We start from the raw sequence: 24824 nt of genomic DNA on the forward strand, positions 1-24824 counted from the left end.
GAGCCATGACTCTGTAGAGGACCCATTGATAGCTGACTAGAAGGCAATGGGATTGAATAACTTCCTCGAGATTAATGGAGTGTGCTTACTATAAGCAACAAGAGGAAAGGCCATGACCTTAGTTATTGAAAGGGCTAAGGTATCCCCTTGCTGAGATGCATCTTGTTCCTGGCCGTCCATGGGGTTGGTGTCGCCATCCAAATTGATGACTTGGACAGGGGAAGATGGCTTGGCCACTGATTTTTCTTGTTCTTTCCCCTCATTTTGTCATTCTGCTTCTCGCCTACTTTCCTGGTGTTCAGAAGGGGGCCAACTCCACAAGTAGGAGTGATTGGCACATTCTTCTCTGGAGGTCGATCTCTTCCCAGACCAATGGCCTGTGATGGGCTTGTAGAGGCTGAGGTAGTAGTCATGGTAGTTGTTGCTATAGTTGACTGAGCAACACCTGAAGACACTCTAGCTATAGAACCAGTGCTCCTAGTCCTCATTTTCCTTGCTCGGGTCCACTCCACCCCATTTATCTATTGTTTTGATTATCCCCTACATAAGAACTTCCATAGTGTCAACAATTGGACCTGCAGGTGTGGTAGACAAAATTGGGGTGCCTTTGATCTTCTCGTAGGATGTGGGATGCATGCAAGCTCCATCATCTGCAAGGTCAGAAACATCAACAAATTCGTTATACAATTTAATCTGATTAATCGTTAGTGGTGACCAAAATTTCTCCCAGGTTTAATATTCATCAAGACACCCAATCCAGAAGTCTTCAATGTTCGAGACATGCTTGTAGGCATATCCTAACTTCAAATGATCCTTCACAAAGTTAACTAGATCATATTGAGGCCTGAGTACCTCATAGTCTAACAATTTAGTTTTGTTCTCAAAGCTCTTCACCAAATTACAAGCATCTAATTTGGAAGCACATGAATATAGACCAACCATAATAGGGAAGAGAATCCCGACTGTCTTCTTCACATTAGAACACAGGGTGTTCACTTCAAGAATCTGTCGACACAATTGAACTAGAACCACCATGTCTTTTGGATATCTTGGAAGCCTTTTAGAAGAGCTATTGTAAGCTCCTATTTGCAAATAGGAGAAACTCGGAAACTGGATGAATGAGCACCGGAATTGGCTTATGGCCGAAATTGCCTTTGGCAAAAATCTCCTTTCAGGGCATCCTTGCAATTCTCAACATAGTCTCATTATGAAGGCATCATTAACAACCACATACTCTTAGCTTCTTTGCAGTTGCAAATGTGGGTAAAATTCATATACTTTGGTGTGCTTATCATAGTTCTGGGTGCTAGGGAGGCCGAGCCACATGTGGTGAGTTGCTAGGGCATAAATCAAATAGGAAGACATGCAAAATTGTTTAAACCCTTAGGCCGAATTTAAGCATGAGGAGAGCTCATCACAGATGATCTATGCCTAGTCAACCTTCATATCCTCTGCACATATAGCTTGCACAAGGAAGAAAGGGTGCTCGATGAACTCCAAAATCTCCTCCTTTCCTTTTAGCTTGAGAAGCAGGGCAAGGATGTCAACTATCTCTTTTTTCAAATTAGTCCCAAACAGAGTCTTGGGCATTTTGCTCTTTTTTGAGCGAGTAGTTTGGAACCATGTCCTCGGCATGTCCTCCCCTTTGAGAGTCTTCTTCTCATTGAACATAGACGCGAAAAACCCAAAATCAATATTGCAGTATTCCTCTCGCAGGAATACCGAATGTGGACTGCGTCAATGCCCTATTGATTGAAACGAGGATAGATTGATTAGGGAATAGGATTTTCTTTGTCTTAGGATCATATCTCTTGATACACTCCTTCACGAGCTCAGGTACATGCACTGCCATTGGAAAACCAGCTGCCTCAACTAGGTCACTTTCCTTAAGCTTTTGAGTAATGGGATGAATTGGTTGAGAATTGAGTCTCCTATGAAGATCACCCAAATCGTAGAATTTAAAAGATGTGTTTGTTAGCTCTTTCAGTTCACTTTCTAGGCCTACTAATTTATCATAACCAACAACTCTGATTGCCATCGTTATGATTACACAGGATATAGATCTCGATAAATAATTGTTTTAATACACTTGAAGAAACCAATTGTAGGCAATTTTGATGAAATAGGTGTAGGAATTAGAATGTTTGGTGCCACATAAATGAAATTAAGTTGGGCCAACGATTATAATGACATGATTTGCATTTAATTCGACGAGTAATGACTATTTAAACTTTCCGTTCATTTGCATGTAAAATCCTAAATTACTGAAAGCTCTATTACTTTATATAAAGTGACATGACTAAGAATCACTTAACAACACAAATGCTTTAGCTTTACGGGAAGTGCCTTACTTTTCTTCAAAATCTGGAATGTTGATATACTTGATAATCTTACCATATGCGGGAAAGAGAGAGAAACTTAGCTTTTCCGCAAACCCATTTTCCTTCTATTCAGGATCATAGCACAGGGAGAGATCCTCAGATGGCTTGTGCACTTCACCTTTTCACTTTCCGCCTAAAGCTTTTAACACTACATCTCCTTTATATCGGGGTCACATTCCCACTACTGACTTCTTTGGAAGTATGTTTCAAGCATCTTTGAGGAATATTCGTACTTTAACGTTGCTTGTGTTTCTATATCCAAAGCCTCTGGATAAGTAACCTTTTTCATTACCTTGGGACAAAAAACCCCTTTCTCAACACCATTCCTGGATTGGAGCACAACTAACAACACTTTACCCTTAACCTCAATCTAATGGCCTCAAAGCTAGGTCTTTGAACATCCCTTACTGATTATGAGCCCAAAATGATTCATTCAACATCGTGTTCACACTATTTGATCATTGAGACTGGGATTTGGCTCATGCTATTATAGCATCAGAAGCAGAACAAAACAACCTTGTTCCCATGAGTGCACAACAGAGAACCCATAAACCCGTGCTCCCTCCTAACACTTGATTTTACTTCTATAAATTTGAATGGAATTCATCTTGGCTTTAATGCACAGCTTCGTAGGCCTTCCCAGCATGACATAATCAGATTCATAGCTTGTTATTCAGTATTATGGCTTCATCCTTCGGATATGCACTAATATAGTTCGCTTAAGGGAAAAAATTATCTCGAAAGCTCAAAATCCGTAGGAAAGAGGATCCTGGTGCAAGATAACAGATTGTGAAACTCGATTAACAGATCGTGCAAAGAACACGAGGTACTCGAGAAAGATGAGAAGTAACCTAAAGGATACTTGGACATCACACTTGAACACAAACCCACTTAAATACCAATAACTTCAAGCTTTTAAGAGTAAGACTAAAACTTGGCAACAAAAATGTAGGTAACAGTATGGAACTTTTCCAATAGAGTTTTGTGTTTCTTTGAGATAACTCATTATTTAATTGGTCAAGATTGATCAACCAATCATTTCTGACTGATATAATGAATCCTTTTACTAAAGGCTCTTGCCAAGTATTTTTTTGCTTTTTTAGCTTGTTAGTCTATACTTGATTTTTGAGTTCTTCAAAGTCCCTTTTGTGATTTTGTGTGTTTGTTTAGATTGTTTTAGTCTTTTTGATTCCTTCAAACTCTTGCTTTCGGTTTTCCCTTCGATTCGATATCTCTTGGGGCTTAGTCAGAGTTATTAGTCAAAATATATCAAGGTTTAAGTTCCTAAAATGTGGGTTCTCCAAGTTCAATTGCATATTAAAATATTGGACTTATATTCTAATGTTGAGTTGCAATTTTTGAAAAAGAGAACTTAAAATGACTTTGTGTTATGTTTTTAAGTTACTTTATTACTTTAGATTTTTCACTTAGGTGATTGAAGTCATTAGTCAACCACAAACGGATGCAAATAGAAAGAATACAAAAGAACCTTATGACTACTAACCTTAAAATCAAATCATCTATACCATACGAGATCCTCTTGGCTGAAGCATGGATGTTCCTGATGGAAGCCTCTGCAGTTATACATCTGTTAAGCTATTTAAACAAGGTGGAAAATATGGACAAGCAATGAAGGCCCAAACTGGTGGTTGAAGAGGGGCTAGCCTAGAAAAAGAAACCATGGATGAAGCAAAACGAAAAATGGCTAATTAAGAGGGACATTAACATACTGGAACGTCCTAACACCAATGAAGAGATAAAAAGGTTCGTGTTGGAAAAATTTAAAGCGGTCATGTGGACAAAACAAATAGGGAAGATAAGGTCCACTATGTGAAAGAGTTCAACCCCACGTGGTGCCATGAGATTAAAGATTACCTTCGTGTAGATATGAAAGGTAAATATAGGCTATTAGTGGCGCAGTTATGAACCGGATCCCATCATTTACGATCTGAGATGGGGAGGTGGATGGTGCCCAAGGAGGATTGGGAAGAAAGAAAATGCATCTATTGCAGTAAAGGATGTGTTGAAATAGAATGACACTTCATCTTTGAGTGTACGGCATACTAAGATATCCAGGAGCAGTTCGAGGACAATTTGAAGGAGGGCCAATTACATCAGATGTTTTAGGAAACAAGACTACATAAAACAACGAGCTTCTTAAAATAGATTCATAAAAGGCGGATTGACATTGAAAAGAACATGAAAAGGGTCCCATAGGCTGGTTGGTTTCGTGGATGTCATTAAAATACCTTCATTCATTCATTCGTAGTGCATTTTATGTTATAATTTGATGTTGAGTTGCTTTTTAATTTATCACTTAAGTGACTTTATGCACTTCATAATTTAATTTGATGTTGAGATTTACTTGAATGTTTTAATTCAAAACATTCGAGTGAAATATCATTTTTTGAACATATTTATGTATAACATTTAAAATATGTTAGCGTAAATATGTATTTTGATTTAAGTGAGATTCACTTAAGTAAATCAATTAGACATTTGCTAAATAGAAAACTTAAGTGATGCAACACTTTTACATGTTATTTTTAAAAATGAAATACATGTAAATGCATCTGGAGACCCCAATTTTGGCTTAGATATGTAAGTACATGCAATGACATCTACAAAGTCCAATTTGCTCCTAAGTTCAAAGATATGACATGCTAAAGCCTCTCAAGATCCCGATTTTGCTGGCAATACGACTTACATGCATCCATTTTGCATATTAAAAACATGCATTTGCATCTAGAGATCCCAATTTTGACTTGGGGGTGGAGTTTTGGTCAAATTACATGTAAGTGAATAACATGTAAATGTAAGGCATAAAAATGTGACATGTAATGAGCCCTTCTAGACCCGATTTTGGTCTAAAGATGAGTTATATGTGTTTGTCTTGCACATTTTAAACTTGCATTTGAGGTTTCTAAACTTGATTTCACCTTTGCATCTAAAAAAGTCACATGCAATGACATGTAGAGACCTCAATTTTGACTTCCAAATCAAAGACATGCATTTGCACCTCCATTTTACACATGCATTTGGGCTGGGAGAACTCCTTTTTGCTCTAATGTCCAAACACATCACATGTAAAAAGCTTCCGAAGCACCCGATTTTGGCCTTCAAGTGAAATACATGCATTTGCATTGCACATTTTCACATGTAAAAGAGCTTGGAGAATTTGATTTGAGGTAAAGAGGGAAAACACTATATGTAATGGCACATAGCGAACTCGATTTTGATTTGTCAAGTGATCTACTTGCATCTACATTGTATATAGAAGATATGTGTTTAGGTCTAGAGACCCCGATTTTGGTCTTCAACTCAAAAATGTGGCATGCATTTGTATGTTCTAAACCCAAATTTGTCTTGGGAATGAGTTATATGCATCTTCATTGCATGTTTTTAAAAACGCGTTTGAGTTTGGAGAACCTGATTTTTCTCTTCCAAGGCAAAACTTGCATGCAATAGGGCATCTAAACCACGTTTTGCTATGCAGCTTGCAAGGAAAGGCATTTGCAACAATTATTTTTGCATCAAATACACGCATATGTAATGGAGCTTGTAGACCCCGATTTCCTTAAGAGAAACATATGGAAACATTTTGCTGCTCACTCATGCACATGTAAAGCAAGGATCAAACCACGATTTTCTCTTGGGAAGACATTTTCAAACATGAAAATCATTTGGAGAAATGCAAGCTGCACATAGAAGTGCATTTGCAACATCATTTGTATCATATTGAACATGCATTTGCATCTACAAACCACGATTTGGAGCTAAGGTTTTAATTTTTCAAAGCATTTGATCTTTACACGTAAATGCACTTGCTAAACCCAATTTTGAAGAGAAGAAGTTCATTCAAATTACTTCTTCCAAACTTTACTCGTTAATCTCCAAGTAAGTGTAAGATTCTGGTTTTGCTTGCATTTCTTGATCAAGTTGCTAATTTGTTGCATTCTTTTGCTCTTTATCATTTGTTTGTTTGAATGCAGCCCTAGATATTTGTTCTAAGTTAAAACAAGAGATATGTTTTTCTTTCCTTTTCTCTGTCTTTTATAAATACTTTTGTTGCTTTGTTGTTTGTTTTGGTTTGTTTATTGAGAAAAAGTTGGAGATTTTCCCCCAAAAATGCAAGTGCATTTCCGTCCTTTCATCCTTCACGTTCATCCATTTTCCATACGTTACTCCATATTCCTTCATATGCAATTGCATTCTACAAACCTGATTGCATATTTACATCGAGTAAAATGATGAGTTTCTACCACATGTAATTGCCTCTCATAAACCCGATAATGGTGAAAGTTAACAATTTTCAATACCAAAATTCTCATTTTGCACACATACAAATGCTTGCAACTTGTATTCTTGGGCATCAAAACAAAAGCCCCATTTTGCCTACATGTAATCTATCATCCTAAACCCAAATTTGGTTATTTTTTTCCAAAATACAAGCTCTCCCATTCATTTCCAGTCTTCAAATGTGTTCAATAAGTATCTAATCCATGTTTCGAACACCTACCCCTCATGGATCTTTCATTGTAACTCAAATACCAAAATACCAAAATTTTCAAGGATCTAGTCTCATTGGAAGATGTTTTCATCTTCATGTTGTGACACACTCTTCAAGATATGTCTGAATTTCCTCAGAGAGTAGAGACATCCCATCAATAAGATATGCTTCAAATCCAAAGAAGCGACATTCATTTGGTCTTCACTTTCCCAATGGCTTCCCTAGAGCCTGAGTTCATATGGATATGCGCCAAAGCACTTTGATCACATCTAGTTTTCAAGAGACAATTGGCAATTCATCAAAGAGAATACAGTGGCGTGGAATACAGGAGCTCCTGATTTGACAATCATCCATGATTGCATCACCAAGTACAAATGCTTTTGTTAACAATCTACAAGATTGATTCAATAGTTCCAACATTTTCTTCATAGTGTTGTAGTTCCAAAAGATAAATTGAATGTAATCCGATTACACGAATCTTCAATCATGTAATCCAATAAATCTTCTTTCCTAATTTGACTAAGTCGAGGTGGTTGAGTTTCTCCCACCTTTTCTGCTTCATTCTCTTACTCCTTTTTCCTATATAAGGAGTGTCCCCCTCATTGTAAAAATAATCTTTTAATATATGCATGGGAGTTCTGGCAATTTGTGCAAGCATAGCTGTGATCGTGTGGTACAAATTTGAAAGAAAAGTGAATAGAAAGAAGCATTTAGATTCTAAATTGTGACTATAAACAATCATGATGGAACGAATTGGGAGCTGTGACTGCAATTTGTTTCTATTAGTTTTTGTTTATGTTATTATTGTGTGTTTAAATAGAGCATAGTGAATCTAAGAAGCAATTGGAGCCAAAGCTGTGATTGGGAGCAATGTATAGACGAGAAGCTATGTCTGTAGCTTATATTATTGTCTCAAATTCATGCCAATAGTTAGAAATTCTCTGCTTCTAGAAGTTTGTGTGCCCCAATGGTAGATATTCTTCTTATGGAATAGATAAAACTGGACATAGATCTAAGCGGTTATGCTCAATCAGCCTGTGAGTTGGTGTTTGGTATCGGTATCACTGTTTCTAACTTTTAGATAGAAGTGTAGTATAAGAGATCCAACTTGCCTATTACTTGCTCCGCGAGTAAGTGGATTCTTTCCTTAAAGAAAGAATCAAGAATATTAGTAACACCCTATAATGCATCTCTTTACTTCTTGCTTACCTTGAATTGATCCAAGGAATAGTGTGAAGGGGGAGCCTTCCCTTATAGGTAAGAGAGATTGTTTCACATGTTGTGATTGGCTACCTATTTAGCGACTGAATATGCAGAAATTGTTAGTTGCAAAATATCCACACGACAAATATATTAAATTGACCCTTTTTAAAATTGTCATTTAACTCTCAAAAGCCAATTTTAATATTTTAGGAATTTAACTTTAGAGTTCCTAATGTTCCAAAGAGGACTTTACAGTCCTCCCTCGAGATTGCTTTCCCTCAAGTAATCATTAGTCCATAAACCAATACCAAGATCCCATATCTGTTTGCTAGCATTGTTGCGGCCCATAATGGTAACCCTGAAGTCATGACTTGACATGCCGTCATACCCAAAGTGAGAATGCAACCTGTCTATAACTTTGATCCCTAGATCCCAAGACAATCTGTGAAGTACCACTGCATCATAGGCTGCGCGACACTAATCATAAATCTCAAACTGCGTAGTATATTACACTATAATGCACAAAATGCAAAACATGCATCCTGCTATCACCTAGATCCCAAACCAACCTGTTAGTAGGATCCTCGGTATAGGAATAGGTGCCTATCAACCTATCATCATCCTGAATCAGCCCACTAAACAAACAGATCATCCCACTAAAACCAAAAACATCTCGAATATGCAGGAAGTCCAATTCATAAGGACCTCACATGCTGCTGCTATAATCCATATCAGGAATAGAAATGGTACCGATGTTGTCATTTGGCCTTGGTATTGAAAGGAAAATCATCTCATGAAGTAAGCGCCTCAAGAGAGAAACAATCTGCAGCTTACTACCTTCTAAAAGTTAAGCCAAATCTGAAAATATAATAGCAGACCAAGCATAGAAACCACTGATAGCTGGTGTATGCATAAAGATAAAATCATTTATTAATAAGTAGGCAACTACCATATCATAAGATCCTTTTGACCAAACAGTAGATGAATTAATGGGACCTCCATCTTCTGATTCACTAGGAATAGCATCAACCAAATCACTGCCTCCATTAATAAAAAGGTCACCATCATACATAGGTTTCAAAGTAAAATCACTTGGCTCATCTTTTACCTCATGATATGGTGAAGTTATGTAGCTGCTGTTGTAAAAAAGTGCCTCATCATGATGGGGAATGGTGGAAGCTTTTGAAAGTTTGAAATCAGACTATTTACAATTGTTTTGGGATAAGGATCTTGCTATCAAATGGTATTGATTCCTTCAACAATTTGTGCCATCTCCATAGTTCTATCTTTAAGTTCATGTTACCTTGTGAATGACTGCATTAGGAGTCTGATTTTCAGCCTGGTATAGGGAGTAATGTTTCATGCTTAGCTGAAGACAGATCTCATCAATCTCTTTTTCCTTATCTTCCACAAACTTGATAGCGAGATCCTTATCCCAAAACAATTGTAAATAGTCTGATTTCAAACTTTCAAAAGCTTCCTTTCATTATGTGCAATTGAGCATTAGTGATCCCACACGGATTCCCCATTTGCCTCTCATCTGTTTGAGTCTTCTCACATGAGGTCTTCAATGTGCCTGTGAAACTCATCTGCCCTTGCCAAGACTTGTACGACCCTCTCCTTTGAAACCAACAATCTTTCCTTCAAATCTGGCAATGAGAAAGGTTGTGGTCCAAATTCATCTAAGGGTTAAGGGCTGTCACAGGTCAAATTTTCCGATTTGTTTACAACTGCTGAAATAATGTCATTGCCATGCTTAATTGCTTCTATAGTTGGTGGTATGCCCTCTGTATTATATCCTCAAAGGAGTTTATCTCCTTGTCAATATGGGTCTGCAAATGACCAATAAAAAATTATTAATACTTCTCACCTGTACTGATTGGTTCTTCCTCCACATTATTCCCCTCAACCGATTGGAACCCATTGACATTTGTGCTTTCATCACACATATCCATTTCTTCAATGTTATCTTTTATACTTAGATAAGATGGGGAGTCGTCATCATTGGCTGATTGGTCAACTTCCTTACAGGGGCTATTAGCATACTTATCAAGAGCACCAATGCAAGCAGCCCTGTAAGATCCCTCTACTTCCAAACTGCCTGTCAACAAACCTGTGCCACTATTAACGTCAATCCCATGATCACGTGAAGGCTGTAAATAACTAGTATTTGGTTGTTCTTTCTCCAAACCACCTGTAACCTGGATTTTGACTGCTGAAAACTCCTTATGCAAACTTTTGCATCTATCTTTTGCAAGAAGATCCTGAGTCAATTCATAGTACTTTTTCTTTGTCATATCATTCCTGTTTTGAAGCTTTGCATGAAAATCCATGTAATCAATAAAGGGTAAATCGCTTTGAACCTGTGCTGGGAGTTTGTTATACTCATCATAAATGTTTAGCATTAACATTCTTACATCAGGTTGGAAATTTTGGACTAATCACTGTTGTCACTTAGAAATGTCTTTTCTGATCTTTCCCAAGCCTCGTATTTTTCCCAGCATTAGATATTATTTGTCTCTGTAAACAAATTTTCAAACTTGATGTGAATCTGGTCTAATTTCAACATATAGCTACAAATATGCTCATTATTACAACTTAGTACACTAGACAATATCACTAAAAAGGTTCTGGCTTGTTTTCACAAGAGACTTGATTGTGCCGGGAAGACTACACCTTTAGCTCCAGTGTTCTCTAAGCAGAACTAACAATGGTACCTCTTGTATCAGTTTCTCTACGACTCTCTGTGAATTTACTCAGTATCATTGTGCTTGCAGAATGCTTTGTTAATCATAACTGTTCCTGTTGCCAGTAGAGGAACCATGATTGCTGAAACTTTAATTATAGCAAACCCACAACAATGTCATTTGCACCCCTATATGCTTCCTTCGCTTTTTTTATATTCACACCGGGTGAATAATACCATTTCTTCGTGTTCATGCCTTTTGCTCTTGTCCACACACTCCTTGTTTTGTTGTGCATCACACTTCCAGTCTGCAATACAACAAGTTCACAAATTACACAAACTCATACTTTCGTATTCCTTTAGATATCATCTGCCATTATGATTTCCTGACCATTTTGCTAATGATGGTCTAGCATTCTATTGTTCTCCAACCATAAATGCCCGGTAATGTTATTTTAGCAAATACCCAACTGTGTTCGTTATATAACTTTCATGCTCCGAAAGAAGGATCCTAATAGTGCTCTTTCCAGTCAAAAAGGTATGGATGCCTAGAAGCTTCTCACCACTTGATTTGATAATTTTTGTGTGATCTGCACCTCAATTAACAGTCGTGCTTCATCAATCACATTCTGTGTGTAAGCATAGATGGTTCCTCTTGCTCTCTTGTAATTCTTCTTCCTAATCTTATCATCTCCCTTCCTTTATACACCGGACTATTTATATGAATACAGTTCACATTCAATGACAGAATGCCCATTTCTGCAACTACAAGCCAAATGCATAGACTCTGACGGTAAGCTCAGGTTTATCTGACTTGTGCAAAAATACTCAAAGCAGTGTAACCGATCCAGCAAGCTCGGCATGAATGTGCTCAATGCAAAAACAGCAGACTTGGTTCCATTACCTTTGATACACAGGTAAATTACCATCCATAAATATGTCTGTATAAATGGCCGTGTAAATATTCATATTATTCAAAAAAATTATTCATATTGACCATCTTCCCAGTGTCAAACATAGATAGCTGACTAGAATATAAATTATTCTCCAGGTCATTGTGTAGGGGAAAATATTATTTGAAAAGTTATTATTCACTTTGAATGCGTATGTTCGATTTGGGACTTCAAAACATTAGAACTGGCAATAGCTGATCATAAAGAAACATATGAAAGCAAGTGTTCATGCAAAAGGGGTGATTATCCACAGTGACTATTTACGAGGTTTATTACAGATTTTTGGTGGGTTTTGCGATTTTTAGCATTTTTGGGGACATTTGATTTTTTTGTGACTGGTTTCTTTAGGACATTTTATGTTTTTTAGGGTTTATTTCAGGACATTTTATGATTTTTATGGATTTTTTTCAGGATGTTTTATGATTTTTAATGCTTTTCTCAGGGCATTTTATGATTTTTAGTGCTTTTTTCAGGACATTATATGATTTTTAGTGATTTTTTCAGGACATTTTATGATTTTTAGTGATTTTTTCAGAATCGTAAAAGCATAGACAAGTGTTAGCTCCAATCCGTTATGCGATAAGTCCAATGGATAAATAGTGCTTAGGGATATGCCCCCAGTTCAAATTCAAACTCATGCACCATCTTCCCAATGTCAAACATAGATAGCTAAAACTTATCTCAAAATTACGATTCAGAATACAAACAGATTTGCTTATGCAATAAACTAACTTGATCAGCAAATAAACAAGAAATGCTTGTAGAGAACCTCATATTCAGCAATTACAGTAGCATGACCAAAAAAACTCATACAAACTCTTCAGAATATGTTATTGCATTATACATCAGCAATACAATAACCAACGTTAAAAATTCCAATCTTAAACACAGCATTACAGTTCGATTGGAAAACTAAGAAAGAACATGTAAGCACACGTGAGATACCTAGTGTGGTGTCTCCATGGACAATGGGGTTGCGTCCACTATCTACCCACATGAGGGTTTCTGTCCTCAGGCTAGATGAAAGATGAAGCTTTTCAAATAACTCTCCAAGAGAGACTGAAGTCTGAATCATAAACCGAGCATGCCCAAATGACCCTTCAACTCCTTCTGCCTGTCTTTTCTTCTTGTTCCTCTTTTTTGTCACCTTTCAGCTCACTTTAATATATTAAATTGACCCCTTTTAATATTTACATTAACTCTCAAAAGCCAATTTTAATATTAGGAATTCAACTTTAGGGTTCCTAATGTCTGAAAAGGGGACTTTACATGTTTATACCAGTCGTTTTCACAGACGTATTCTGCATCCTTTTAAAGCTCAAAGCTTCCAATGCACAAGAACACAAAGAAGTTTTGGTAGAAGAAAAGTACACAACATTGCATGGGAAGAACCTGTTTTCCATTGACATGAACCAAGGACAAAGGGTTTGGTTATTTTGTGAAGAATAGTTTCTAGCAAGATAGTTTAATCTGTGCTTGAGAATTGTTCTCTAATCTCTATATTATGTTGTTTCTGATTGTAAATATATTGTAGGGGATTGTCATATCAATCTAGTAGCTCTTTTTGTGAATGTAGGTAACATCTTTTTTGTATATCTGGTGCAAGTTTTGACCGATGCTGATTAAAAACCTATCAAATAATAATAGGTCTAGCAAGTAGAGGCAATGCATAGAAATATATCAGTTTCATTAGAAAATGCTTGTGTCAATATTTGAAGCTATGCGAGTTTATTTCCTTTTGACCCTTTATAATTGCACAATCTAAGTTACAACTAACCTCACTGACTCAAGATTCCTGTGCAATTTTTGTAATCTCTAGTGTCCTGCATGGTCATGCGCATGGGACATTAATGATCCACATAAAGTTTATGCTGGTTTACAGGTATGGATGGGGTTCAGTGTTTCTTTTGTATGCATTTTCATGATTGGTTAATAAAAATGCAGCAGACATCTTTAGTAAATTATTTTGCAACTTCCAAAGACTTTTTGATTAATCTAAGATTTATTCACTGAAAAGAATTTTGTATTGATATTTTCTTCTAGTTTCAAACTCAGCATTCAAAGCACTGATGAATTCACTAATTGTCTTTTCTTTTTTGGTGCTTCACAAATGTAGAATGGAAAGCTTTTGATTTTTGATTTACGTAAAACATCATCACCAACAAATGGCATGAGTAGTTCCAACAACAAACCAATTCACACATTGCATTCGGTTGCATCCTTTAGAGGCCCAAACGAGTATGGTGGGAGGGCTGTTCTAGGCGCCTCTTGTGTTGGGCCTGCAATTTGGAATGTGGAAGATCCCCTCTGCAGGTATGATTTTATTTGTCTAAGATTTGTGGTTTGTGTTCATATTATTGCATTATACAATGATAGAAGCTATAAGCAAAATGCAGGCAGAAGTTTCCATCAAGATTCTTGTGATCCACCTGAAGTCAAGATGATTGAACTGATTATTTGGCTGTTTCTGTATTGCTGGCTCTTTAGGCTTTGTTTTGAAGCATTAGCTAGTGAATGGGAGGGAGCAATGAATGTGCTTATTGTGAAATACTTTTATTAACTATTGAATAAATTAGTGAGCCTATCTTTGGTACGTAATTCTGTAGTATAGTTGTAATAGTAGTTATTTAAAATGTATCGTTTTGCAAAACCCTTAGGTCTGCTAACATATCTTTGAAGAAAACATGAGAAGTTTGACTTGATCATGAAAGCAAATCGTTGATTAGGTGAACCAGACTTCTTCCAATTGTGCCTTTGAGTCAAAATTACCAGTGCAGGAGCTTCAACACAGATTTCTAAATTTAAAGCAACATCTGGAGTAGGCTGGCTCCTTCAAATGCATTGTGACTAATCTAGTTGATACAACAACAAGATCATGATATAACAAATGAAATAGGGGTAATGCATGATTTAGTTGATTTGAACCTTTAAATCAATCAAGATGAAGCAAAAGCACAAAGCATGTAATATATTGAAATCCACAGCACAGCACAGCTAATCCACATATAGAAGGTGAATATTAATTTGCTGAACATCCTTGGCACTCCCTTATATAATCAAATTCAATGCATGAGTTGGCTACCTGTAAGAAAAGAAATCTAATTGCAAATTGCATATTGCAAGAAAACAGATATCATAATTTAATAATCTACAACTGGAAATGAAACTTTTGCTTATGTTTAATTTTATTTTAGCTGAAGGATAAGTTTCTGGTAGACAATAAAACAATTAATCATTCATTGTTTAGTCAAACAGTTGTGTTTTTTGTTGTATATGTGATCAAACACACTCAAAGAATGTTCACAAGTACACAAAGTACATGGCTGACTTGAGATGGGCATTGCCATCAACTGTTAGTTTTGGACATATTTTTATTAGCCATCTCTCACTAGATTGTGGGATAGGTTTTTTCTCAATCTCATAATTTTGCAGGAACTAGCATTGCCGCTGTACAATAATTCCCCCTTCTGGCTCGCAGAAAAATAAAGTCAACAAGCATTTTATTATCATAATTTACCTTCAAAAAATATAAACAGAGTTCAGATTTTCTGAGAGATCCTAGTTTCAAAGTGGTTTTGTGTTCCACTGTACAAATAGTGGCCAAAAATTCCATTCCCTATCATTATGTGGGCAAATTTGCTATGATTGGATGATTATCTATTGATATAGGGAAAAATCTCTCAATTGATTGGAAGTTTCCCTCATTAATCTCCCAAGTGGTACTGAAGGAATCAGTATGAAGTAATGCTAGATTACGGAGCTATACAACATAGGTTCAATTCATTTGGTAAAACCATCTCTCATAGATGGTCTCACATATCAGAATTTACTCACCCCTCGCATGGTCCATCCTTGCCTTGATAGTCTGTTTGGTCATATCCATGACCTTATAAAAGTAGCCTGTTATGGATCTTTCTCCATTCACTTGTAAAATTTTATTTAAATGTGTCAAAATATCAAAATCTCCTCTTCCTCTGTCCAAAAACTCGTGGTACAAACATAATTGATGTTGCTCCAGTCATTCATATTATTGACAAATCCAGACTTTAATCACACATTTGAAGTGAACATTTGTTTCAAATTCATCTTCTTGTCACAAAACAATTTCAATGCAAGGACATGGGAGGTACCAAGAGTTTCCAATTCAAGGAGCTGGGTAGCCTCAAGAATTTTCAATGTAAGGAATTGGGTGACAACTCCTCACTTTTGGCCAAAAGTTCTGTCCGATCTGTGAAGGCTTATATCATATATAACAACCTTATGTGATTGTAGATGGGTTTGTGGTGGTATTGGTCTCTTCCAACATGGATTTAATTCATTGAATTTTCCCAATGTTTTCTAAGGTTAAGTTTACTATTATGGTTTTGTGTGTAATTCAAAACTAACTAGGATACATGTTCCGGTAGCAACACAAACATTAACACGATTCATAATAAATTGGAGCACATGTTGTAGCCCCATCTTAACTATGACCTCATCAAGTAAAGTGAACAGTGCATTGAGATGACTTTGTTCAATATATATTTTGATCCCATGAGCAATCCTAAGCTCCAATGCAACAAGGAAGTTGCACTCAATTTATCTAATTCATCTATCTAAAATTATTATGCACTTGTCTCAGTCCACTTCTTTAGATGGCCGTGAAGGATACTGCTGAAATTCTCAATTGTACTTTTTAACATGTTAATCCTCAAGGATACATATAATGTTGCTTTAAACCCAAGACCAACAATTGCAATGGCATCTAACATGACCTAACAAAATTCAACATGCCCAAATATTATCACAAATTAGCAACGATCTTTTTGGCGTGCTGATGTATACTATTTCCCCACTTCATACTCTCTAAAGATTGTCAAACTATAGGTGTAGTACATGGCACAAAGAAGGCACTAATGTTTTCCGATACTATACCAAATCGGCCTGAAAACTTGTTGTTTCAAGGTACCAGTCATACCAGAACTGGGTACAGAGTGGAAAATGACTATTGGTTTGGTTAGGGGTTGATCCGTAGACCAATCTCTTTAGTAGTAAAGTTGAAAACCGTAAGTTACTATTTAAGCAATTTAGAACCAAAACTCATGTATATTCTGGGTGACAATCGCAGATGTATTTATCAAGTGGTGGACGAAGGAATATTATAGAGCAGAGGCATCAGACTCTTCCATGGAGTGGTGTTATATCCTACACCAAAATTTTTGGGCTTGGATTTCATGATTCAGCTTTGGATTGAATCAACCAAGTCTAGGAGAGCAAGTAATAAATTCTCAACAGAAAAATAGCTTCTCTGGATAATATCTCAAATAGATGGAAAATGCGACTAAGAATATATATAAATATATATATCCTACAACACAATGGTAACTTGTGAGCCTCTCATGTAAGAGGTCTTAGGTTTGAGTCTACTTGAGCTTAACACAATACTAATTAATTTTATTAAATAATAATAATTAATCTAGGCTTCTGCCCATTACCGATCTATATATATATATATATATATATATATATATATATATTATACCATTTTAATAGTGTATATATAATAAATATTTTTAAGACATTGATTGATTATATTTCAAAATTTTAAATATTTATAATTAATTACATTTAATTTTTGAAAATATATGTGTTAGTGTGTTTCTTTTGTATGGATGTATCCAAAATGTACCCAACCCTTTTTCAAGATGTTGTCGTTACAGCATATCTTAGCTGCATCTGTAACCAAGTTGGTAACTGAGGTTTTCCACTTACATGAGGTCTATGTGATACAAATGAAGCCCACCTGCCCAGTTTGCCTCTGTCTGCAGTATTGAAAAGTCTTTGTTTGATACAGTTTTATATGATATATTTACATCATCAAAATAATTGACAATGGCCTTAGAAAAACTCAATGCAATTAGTGTACGTACTTGCATTCTTTCCCTTTGTTAGTAGTTTTGAGAGATCTCAAGATTCAATAGGTTATATTTGGAAGGGGCTTATTGCAAGCTGACACATTGTGGCTTGAACCCTTTGCCAAAAGCAATTTAAAATAAAAAATGCCTATATTCTTAGATACCGGTGTTCTCTGGTTTTTGCTGGGTGCTGGTGCTGGTGTGCACGGGTGCATGGATGCATCTTGGTTCTGCATGGGTGCACCCAGGAAGCACATCCTGGGACTGTGGGTGCTCTCGGGATACACTGGAAAACATCCAGAGAGCATCCACAGTCCCAGGATTCGCTTCCAGGGAGCACCCTGAGAGCATCCAGGCGCATACGGACAACACTCATGCATATAAAGGCCTTTAGGACACCCAAAGTCACTTAAGTGACTATTTTACATGTGTTTAATTCATTTTTTAATTTTTGCTCCTTTTTATTTCAATTTTTATATTTGTCACTTTGTGTTTATGAAGTTTGAAGTTTGAAGTTGAACTATCAATGGTGAAGTATCATGCTATGGAATGGTTTATTTTTGTATATTTCTTGTATTTCTTTGCATATACAAATTATGGTATGTGTGTATATATTCATATAGTTGCAACCAAACGCATTTAGAATATAAAAAAAAGTCTGTGCATCCGTGCATCAGAATCCCGCATCAGTACAGAACTAGAATCAGTATTTTAGCCTATATTGTATAAGAAACTAAAAGGTCACAAATATTGATTCACTTTGTACTATGGATCATTGTACTATAGGCTCATGTAAAGTCTCTCATGGAATATGGCCTTATTTGCTAAAAAGTAAGGTTTATGATATCAAATGTTTGAAGTTTTTGATATGTTCCCTCATCTTTCTTTGAGTTGGCCATTTTATTTTCCATGTTGGATTGAATTTTGATTGATGGTGGGCTAAGTTGCCAATTCGGGTGCGGATGCACAATTATTATTTTTTTGGGTGCGGGGAGGGGTTGTGGGGTTTGGATGCGTTCACCATTGATCAAGATATCTGATAGTTCACAAATATTCAAATTGAAATTATTAATGACTTAATAAGCCATATCATATATGTCTGTTCACCATTCCAATGCAAATCAGAAAATCATTACAATTACAAATTTTTTTTTGGGTTCATGATTCAATGTTTATCAATCAAGATTCAAGATTACTAATCCGAATCAGAATAAAACATGTTATTTAGCACATGTGTTAATGTGCTTTAACTTGTTTTTTCATTCCAAAAAGCTCCAGTTTTTTATGCTGGGTCTTTTGATGCGTTTGAAAGCTCACAGATGCCCTATGGATGCTCACAGGAAGCGCATCCTCCAAATCCAGGCCAGGGTGCTATGAATTGGCAAATAAGGTGAAAATTTTATTGGCAGATTTTTCTTCCTTTTAACTTTTGTGAGAGTGACACATGAGCAGGGTGTGCTCCACTTTATTTGTGAGGAACCTTTTGTCCAGAAGCCTGCAGGCTATTGGATTTGAGATCTCTACAATTTGTGTTTCTTCAGATTGTTGGAATCAGGAATGAAAAGTCTACAGATTTATCTATAAGGTGAACCATTTTAATTCAGAAGGCTGAGACCTCTTTTGAGTGTTTGTACACCACTAATCTTATTATTTGTTGATACATAGTAGCTTCGGTCAGATATTAGAATGATAGATTGTAATGCTTACACACGTGTGCATGCATGTATGTATACATACACAATTGCTATGTTCAACATGTGTAATCATTACAGAACCTTGAAGACAAATATATCATCCTGATATCCAGACCTGGAACTTTATGATCAAGTATAATACGATCAGTGTTGGCAGATTCTGATGATAATTATTCTCTCTTGACTTAAATCAAAATGTGATCTTTGAGTTGATATATATAGATCAAATAATGATTGCATGTGAAGTCTCCTTTTGGATTGAGTAATGATTCATTAATGCTCTAGCAGATTGGCAATTTGTTAAGGAAATAATTGGCTATTTATAAACAAATCTGATTATAATTAACATTAACCATTTGTTCAATTGAAAGGTCTTGTCATGAGTGGACATGAGACATGTCCACTCATGAAACACCTTTTCATTATATGTTTACTGGAAACAATATTTATACCCAGCCAGTAAGTCCCAGAGAAAAATAGAAATCAATCAATACTCTCTATTTGGAAGTTCAGCAGTTTCAGATCCGAAGATTAAATTGCATTCTCTTATTTACATTGGTATTCCACATAATTCTCTAAACCGATTCCTTCATTAGGAAAGACTCATCATTACCTGCAAGTTTGCAACAAAAGAATAATCAGAGCATTCAAATCTGCAAATTGCCTAAACTATACCATTCTGATAAAGAAGTTTAGTTTACATTTGCATTATTAATACACGCACTATTCTTTTTGGCTCCTCAAAGATTAAAGTTTTTAGTTTGGCCGCTCTGCACATTGGACAACTGAGGTTTATTTCTTATCTGGAAATGGAAATGTTGATTTGACTTTTGGTTTTCAAAATATGCAATTTTCTCATGTCAGCAAATCAAATTCCCTGACAATTTGGGAGAGAAAAGATGAATGAATTTCACCAAGAATGTATTCTGAACTATAAGAAGATTCCTGGAATGTAATTTGTTAGAATGAGAAAGTAGGAGCTGAATTAATCTGCAGGTGTAAGGTTCATATTTATGTATATTCTGTTACAATTAAAGGAGGTTTAAAGAAATTTAGCTTCCCAGCTGTCGAGTATAAGAAATTCCACTTGGGGCAAGTCTCAAGTGTGATATATGTACTAATGTTTGTATTAGGTTAGACTTTGACTTTTGCAAAGATCGGGGTGGGATTCTGCGAAGAATTGGGCAAGTTGTTTTCAGGTACATTTGGTAATGCTGAAATTAGCACCTATTTGCAAAACTGACATTGTTGGGAGTCTTGGAGTTGTACACCGCAGATGCAAAAATACACCAAATTTTGATAATGAATTTATGATAATATTGTTAATGTGGAGTTGCCATTGGGAGTCTTGGAGTTGTACAACGCAGATGCAAAAATACACCAAATTTTGATAATGAATTTATGATAATATTGTTAATGTGGAGTTGCCATTGTGGAATGAAGATTTGGTTTTGTGTTTGCAAGTATTGGTAGGCTTCTTTTAGGCATCTAATATTGAAATGCAGAATAGTTTAATTCCATTTTACAGATTTTGAATGACAGAAAGCTTGATGAAAAAGAAACCTATGAACAGAAATATAGTGTAAACAACATAGAAACATAACCAAGATTTATTCTAAAATACCCTCTTGGGAAAAACTGAGCCCCAAAAATCAGTGCCACTCACTATATTAGCTCAAATGAGCTTTACAACAATGAGATTTTATCATTTTTGTAAGCACCTCTAATACTCTCTAACCAGACCAGAAGGGACGCTGCGGGCATTGAATGGCCTCCACCTACCGGCTCCTTTCAAAACAAGTTGGTGGACCTGCAGAATGAACTGCTGCCCTTTGCCATAGTAGGGGGGGATGCTTTCTCTGCTGCTGGTTCTCTATGATAAAATTTTTCGAGTTCCAGCTGCATACTGGCAGAATCTCATACAAATGGACCTTTTACATTTTAACCATGTCAATGACTCAATATTTTTAGTCAAAGTGTAGTTCTTAACAAATCAATCACTTGTCAACAGCTTAGGTGGATGTCAAAGGCACAATTCTCAAACTCCCAAGGATCATTTTCACTCACAGGTTACAACCTCCGTATCACAGACTATCTTTACTTGTAACATTTGTAACTCCCGTCATTTTGCTCATATAAAGTAACTTATACTGTACTTAACATTCCAAGTGATGAGTTGCGTCATCCAAGGCATCCATGAATTCTTCCATGGGTGACACCATTGAATCAGGTGCCAAAATTACAACACAATATACTATAAATATGCAAGGTGTACAAAACGCCTAGCCTAACTGTTAACAAAAAACTACATGCAATGCCAAGTTTGTACATCTTTTGAGTTTGACTGTGGATCACGTGTCTTACTTGCTAGAAGAAGATCTGATTGCATCTATTTGGAGTAAAACTTTATTTGAATTGTACTGCTTAACAGAAACAGGTATTGGCTAATGTTAAACAAAGAAATATCTTTGCTGACAGTTTCTGTTGGGCTCTTGTATTCGTAGTAGCCATGTTAGGGCTAAAAACGAGTCTCAAAAGATATAAATAACATTTGAGCTAAAATAGAAGATAAATGGAAAAAGAATAACATTTGCATTAGCTTTTGTAAGTTTTGGTTATGAAGATAACCATCCAAGATCTGGAGGCCTAATGGAAAGCACAATGTGGATAAGTGATAGTGTGACACATTCATTAAAAATTAAAATTAAAGGTGCATCACCTTCCAAAGGTGGAAATGTGAAAGTTTCACACTCTACTAAAGGTGGATCAGCCTCCCAAGGTGTAAAAGTGCAACAATAGTGGAAAAATGATAATGTGATAATGTCAGCAAAAGTGGGATTTTTCACGTGTTCCCTAAGGAAACTCTAAGTAATATGTGTGTCTAGGACCTAGGAGTAACCTACTGGATACAACACTTCAAACACCCCAACACTAATGTTAAACAAAGGATATCTTAGTTGACTGCTGCTGTTGGGGTATTGTATTCACACTAGCTGTGTTAGGAAACAAGATGAATATTAAAAGATGCAAATAACGTTTGAGCTCAGAAATCGAAAAGGAAAACAAATTACTACCACAATTTTTTCAAATAAATCTTCAGAAAAACATGTCCATATTTAGGAGTTTTCTATAGAATTTTAATTTCAAGACAATAAAGAGGCCAAATTTTGAGATAAACAACATTTATGGCTAGAAAAGGGAGTTTCAACACTGACTCGATCACTCTATGAAAAACAAGTTTCTTATTTATACAATTAAAATAAAATGAAAATGTGTTTTGATTAGGTGGGTTTCTACCACCATGGTTTCATAATTACATTCTCAATTATTTCATGATGAGTTTCAGGTTGGACTGTATTCTTCCAACAAGATTGGACAATAAATCTTGCTCTTATCTGTAACATCGCAGGAATGTTAAGAAATGGTGGAAGGTCCAACTGGCATGTATTCTCAATCTTCTTGGTGACAGTACAAGGAACAAAATGCCAAACCTTGAGCTTAAACTTTAAGTGTTTGGTTCAGGATCTGTTTTTCCTTGAAGTGTAGCATACTGTGTGTGTCACGTTCAGTTGATGTCAGTCTGTCCATACTCATACTGGTTGGATTTATTTTCCTTATATTGTAGCACACTATTCGTGTCATGTTCTGTTGATGTCAAAGTCTATCCATACTCGTACTGGTTGGAATTTTTATATTGACAAAATATATTCATAAATTTCCTTAAAATTCATCTTTTTAAGTTAAATTTTTTATTTGAATATTGCAAAAGAATAATGCGTAGTTGCTTAAACATCACTATTGAGCTTCTGTCTATCATTAAGAACTTTGTATGGCAATAGTACAGTCTGAATATATAATTTAATTGGTGAGGTCCATCTGGTATCCATGCAGTGATTAGCACCTTCAGCTCAATTTTCATTACTATCATTAGATAATGTGTTCACACATGCATTTTTGAACGGTATAAAGTTGTTTCCTTTTGGCAGGTCTTATTCAATTACTGGCCCGGAAAACCAAGGTTCTTGTATTTCAGTTGCTTATTGCAGTAAAAGTAATATTGCTGTAGCTTCATATCGTCCGTTTGTAGGTCAACAAAATGGGGCTTCAGCAAGCAGTTCCTTTTCCATGGAGGGTACTATTTCCTCTCAGTGTATATCAGCTGAAGGCATTATCGACCCTTCATCCTTGGCAAGAACTCCAAGAATGGGGTCTCATTTTGTTCTAACAAGGAATGGCAGGAACCCACAGTCTGGGAACCCAATGGCACATCAAGAGGTTTCTGCTTCAGGTATGGAATGGAACTTCAACTCTGAGAAAGTCATGCATGGACGTGTTAGTGCAGCGGGAGTGCCAAAATCTGCAATAATTACTTTAGAAACATCTGGGAGGGGCCCCGATTGTAAGCAATCATTATTTGCTTGTGGAGATGAGTGCATCAAAGCAGTTTCCCTTTGGGATGTGCAGAGTTTATCTGCTATAAGTAGCTTAGAGCCACATGAAACTCCTATCCAAGATGTGAAACATGTTCAGATGCAAGGAACAGACATTCTTGGTTGTGTGAGTGAGAAAAAATTGCAAGTTTATGCGTATTCAAAGTGAAAATTTGAAATGTTTAGTTTTTTGATAAGATCTGTATATACATAGTTACTCTAGCATGTATGTTCAAACCAACCATAGGTTAATTCCAAATCTTGCAAATTTTTGCCTCCCCTCATTACTGTCTTGTCATATGATCAATTATTCTGCAACGGATAAACAGCACTGATAGTAATGGCTGATGTATAGATTGAAACTTGCAAAATGACTGCTAATGTGATTTTTGATGTAAATTAATTTGTATAATAATTTAATAATGGTAATGATCGTAATAGTTTTATAGATTGAAACTTGTAAATGGCTGCTAATATGATTTTTCCACATAAAATCACTTTCGAGATAAAAGGCTTTTGTTTATTTAATACAAAATTTTCTATCTTACTATGAAAAAACTAAAAGCGAGTTTATATCAAGTTAACCGATGAAATGGGATTCCATATTGTGGTTACTCCCTAAATTAGGATTATCATGTTCTGCAGCTTTGTTATCATTCCATTTTGACAGTTCAATATTTAGTTTTTTATGTTGTTTGATGATTTTATTTGAAACCTTCAAAAATCATTTAGTTGCTTCATTCAAGACCATGAGTCTTAAAGGTGATATCGTTTTGGTGAACCTCATAAGGTGAGGGATATCTATCTTTACCATGTTATTAGGGTTAGGCTCCTAGTCTCATTCCTTGTAGTGTTGGAGTATTAAAATGAACAAGTCTCAGTCTTTAGTAGAATCATTTAGAACTGTTCAATTGCACTAGTAGACCAAAGATCCATTCAGTAAACAATCTTCATATTTGATATTGCATAAGATATTTTTATTAATTTATTACAGAACAAGTGATTTATCATTGAACTAAAACTTGATATTTAAACTCTGATAATATTGAATCTTTAGAAAAACTATATACAAT

At 35.8% G+C, this 24824-nt stretch overlaps 1 protein-coding gene across 7 annotated transcripts in view; it reads left to right on the top strand.

Annotated features, from left to right (window-relative positions):
• LOC149542530 (uncharacterized) overlaps window positions 1-24199 on the top strand; it is a 98398-nt gene extending 74199 nt beyond the window's left edge. For 2 of the 7 annotated variants that reach the window (XM_089797459.1, XM_089797458.1), the window contains exons 13-15: window positions 13553-13615; window positions 13850-14046; window positions 23308-24199. In XM_089797459.1, the coding sequence (XP_089653585.1) occupies window positions 13553-13615; window positions 13850-14046; window positions 23308-23920 (873 nt within the window). In that variant the 3' untranslated portion in view covers window positions 23921-24199. Of the gene's footprint in view, window positions 1-13552; window positions 13616-13849; window positions 14047-18967; window positions 19560-22730; window positions 23048-23307 lie in introns of those variants that run through there. The other 5 variants (XM_089797462.1, XM_089797463.1, XM_089797465.1 and 2 more) reach the window with 4 other exon arrangements.
• Window positions 24200-24824: the final 625 nt, after the last annotated feature.

Source organism: Cupressus sempervirens, chromosome 8, assembly GCF_028749045.1.
Source record: "Cupressus sempervirens isolate cs-2001-9-10 chromosome 8, ASM2874904v1, whole genome shotgun sequence".
Lineage (NCBI taxonomy): Eukaryota > Viridiplantae > Streptophyta > Pinopsida > Cupressales > Cupressaceae > Cupressus > Cupressus sempervirens.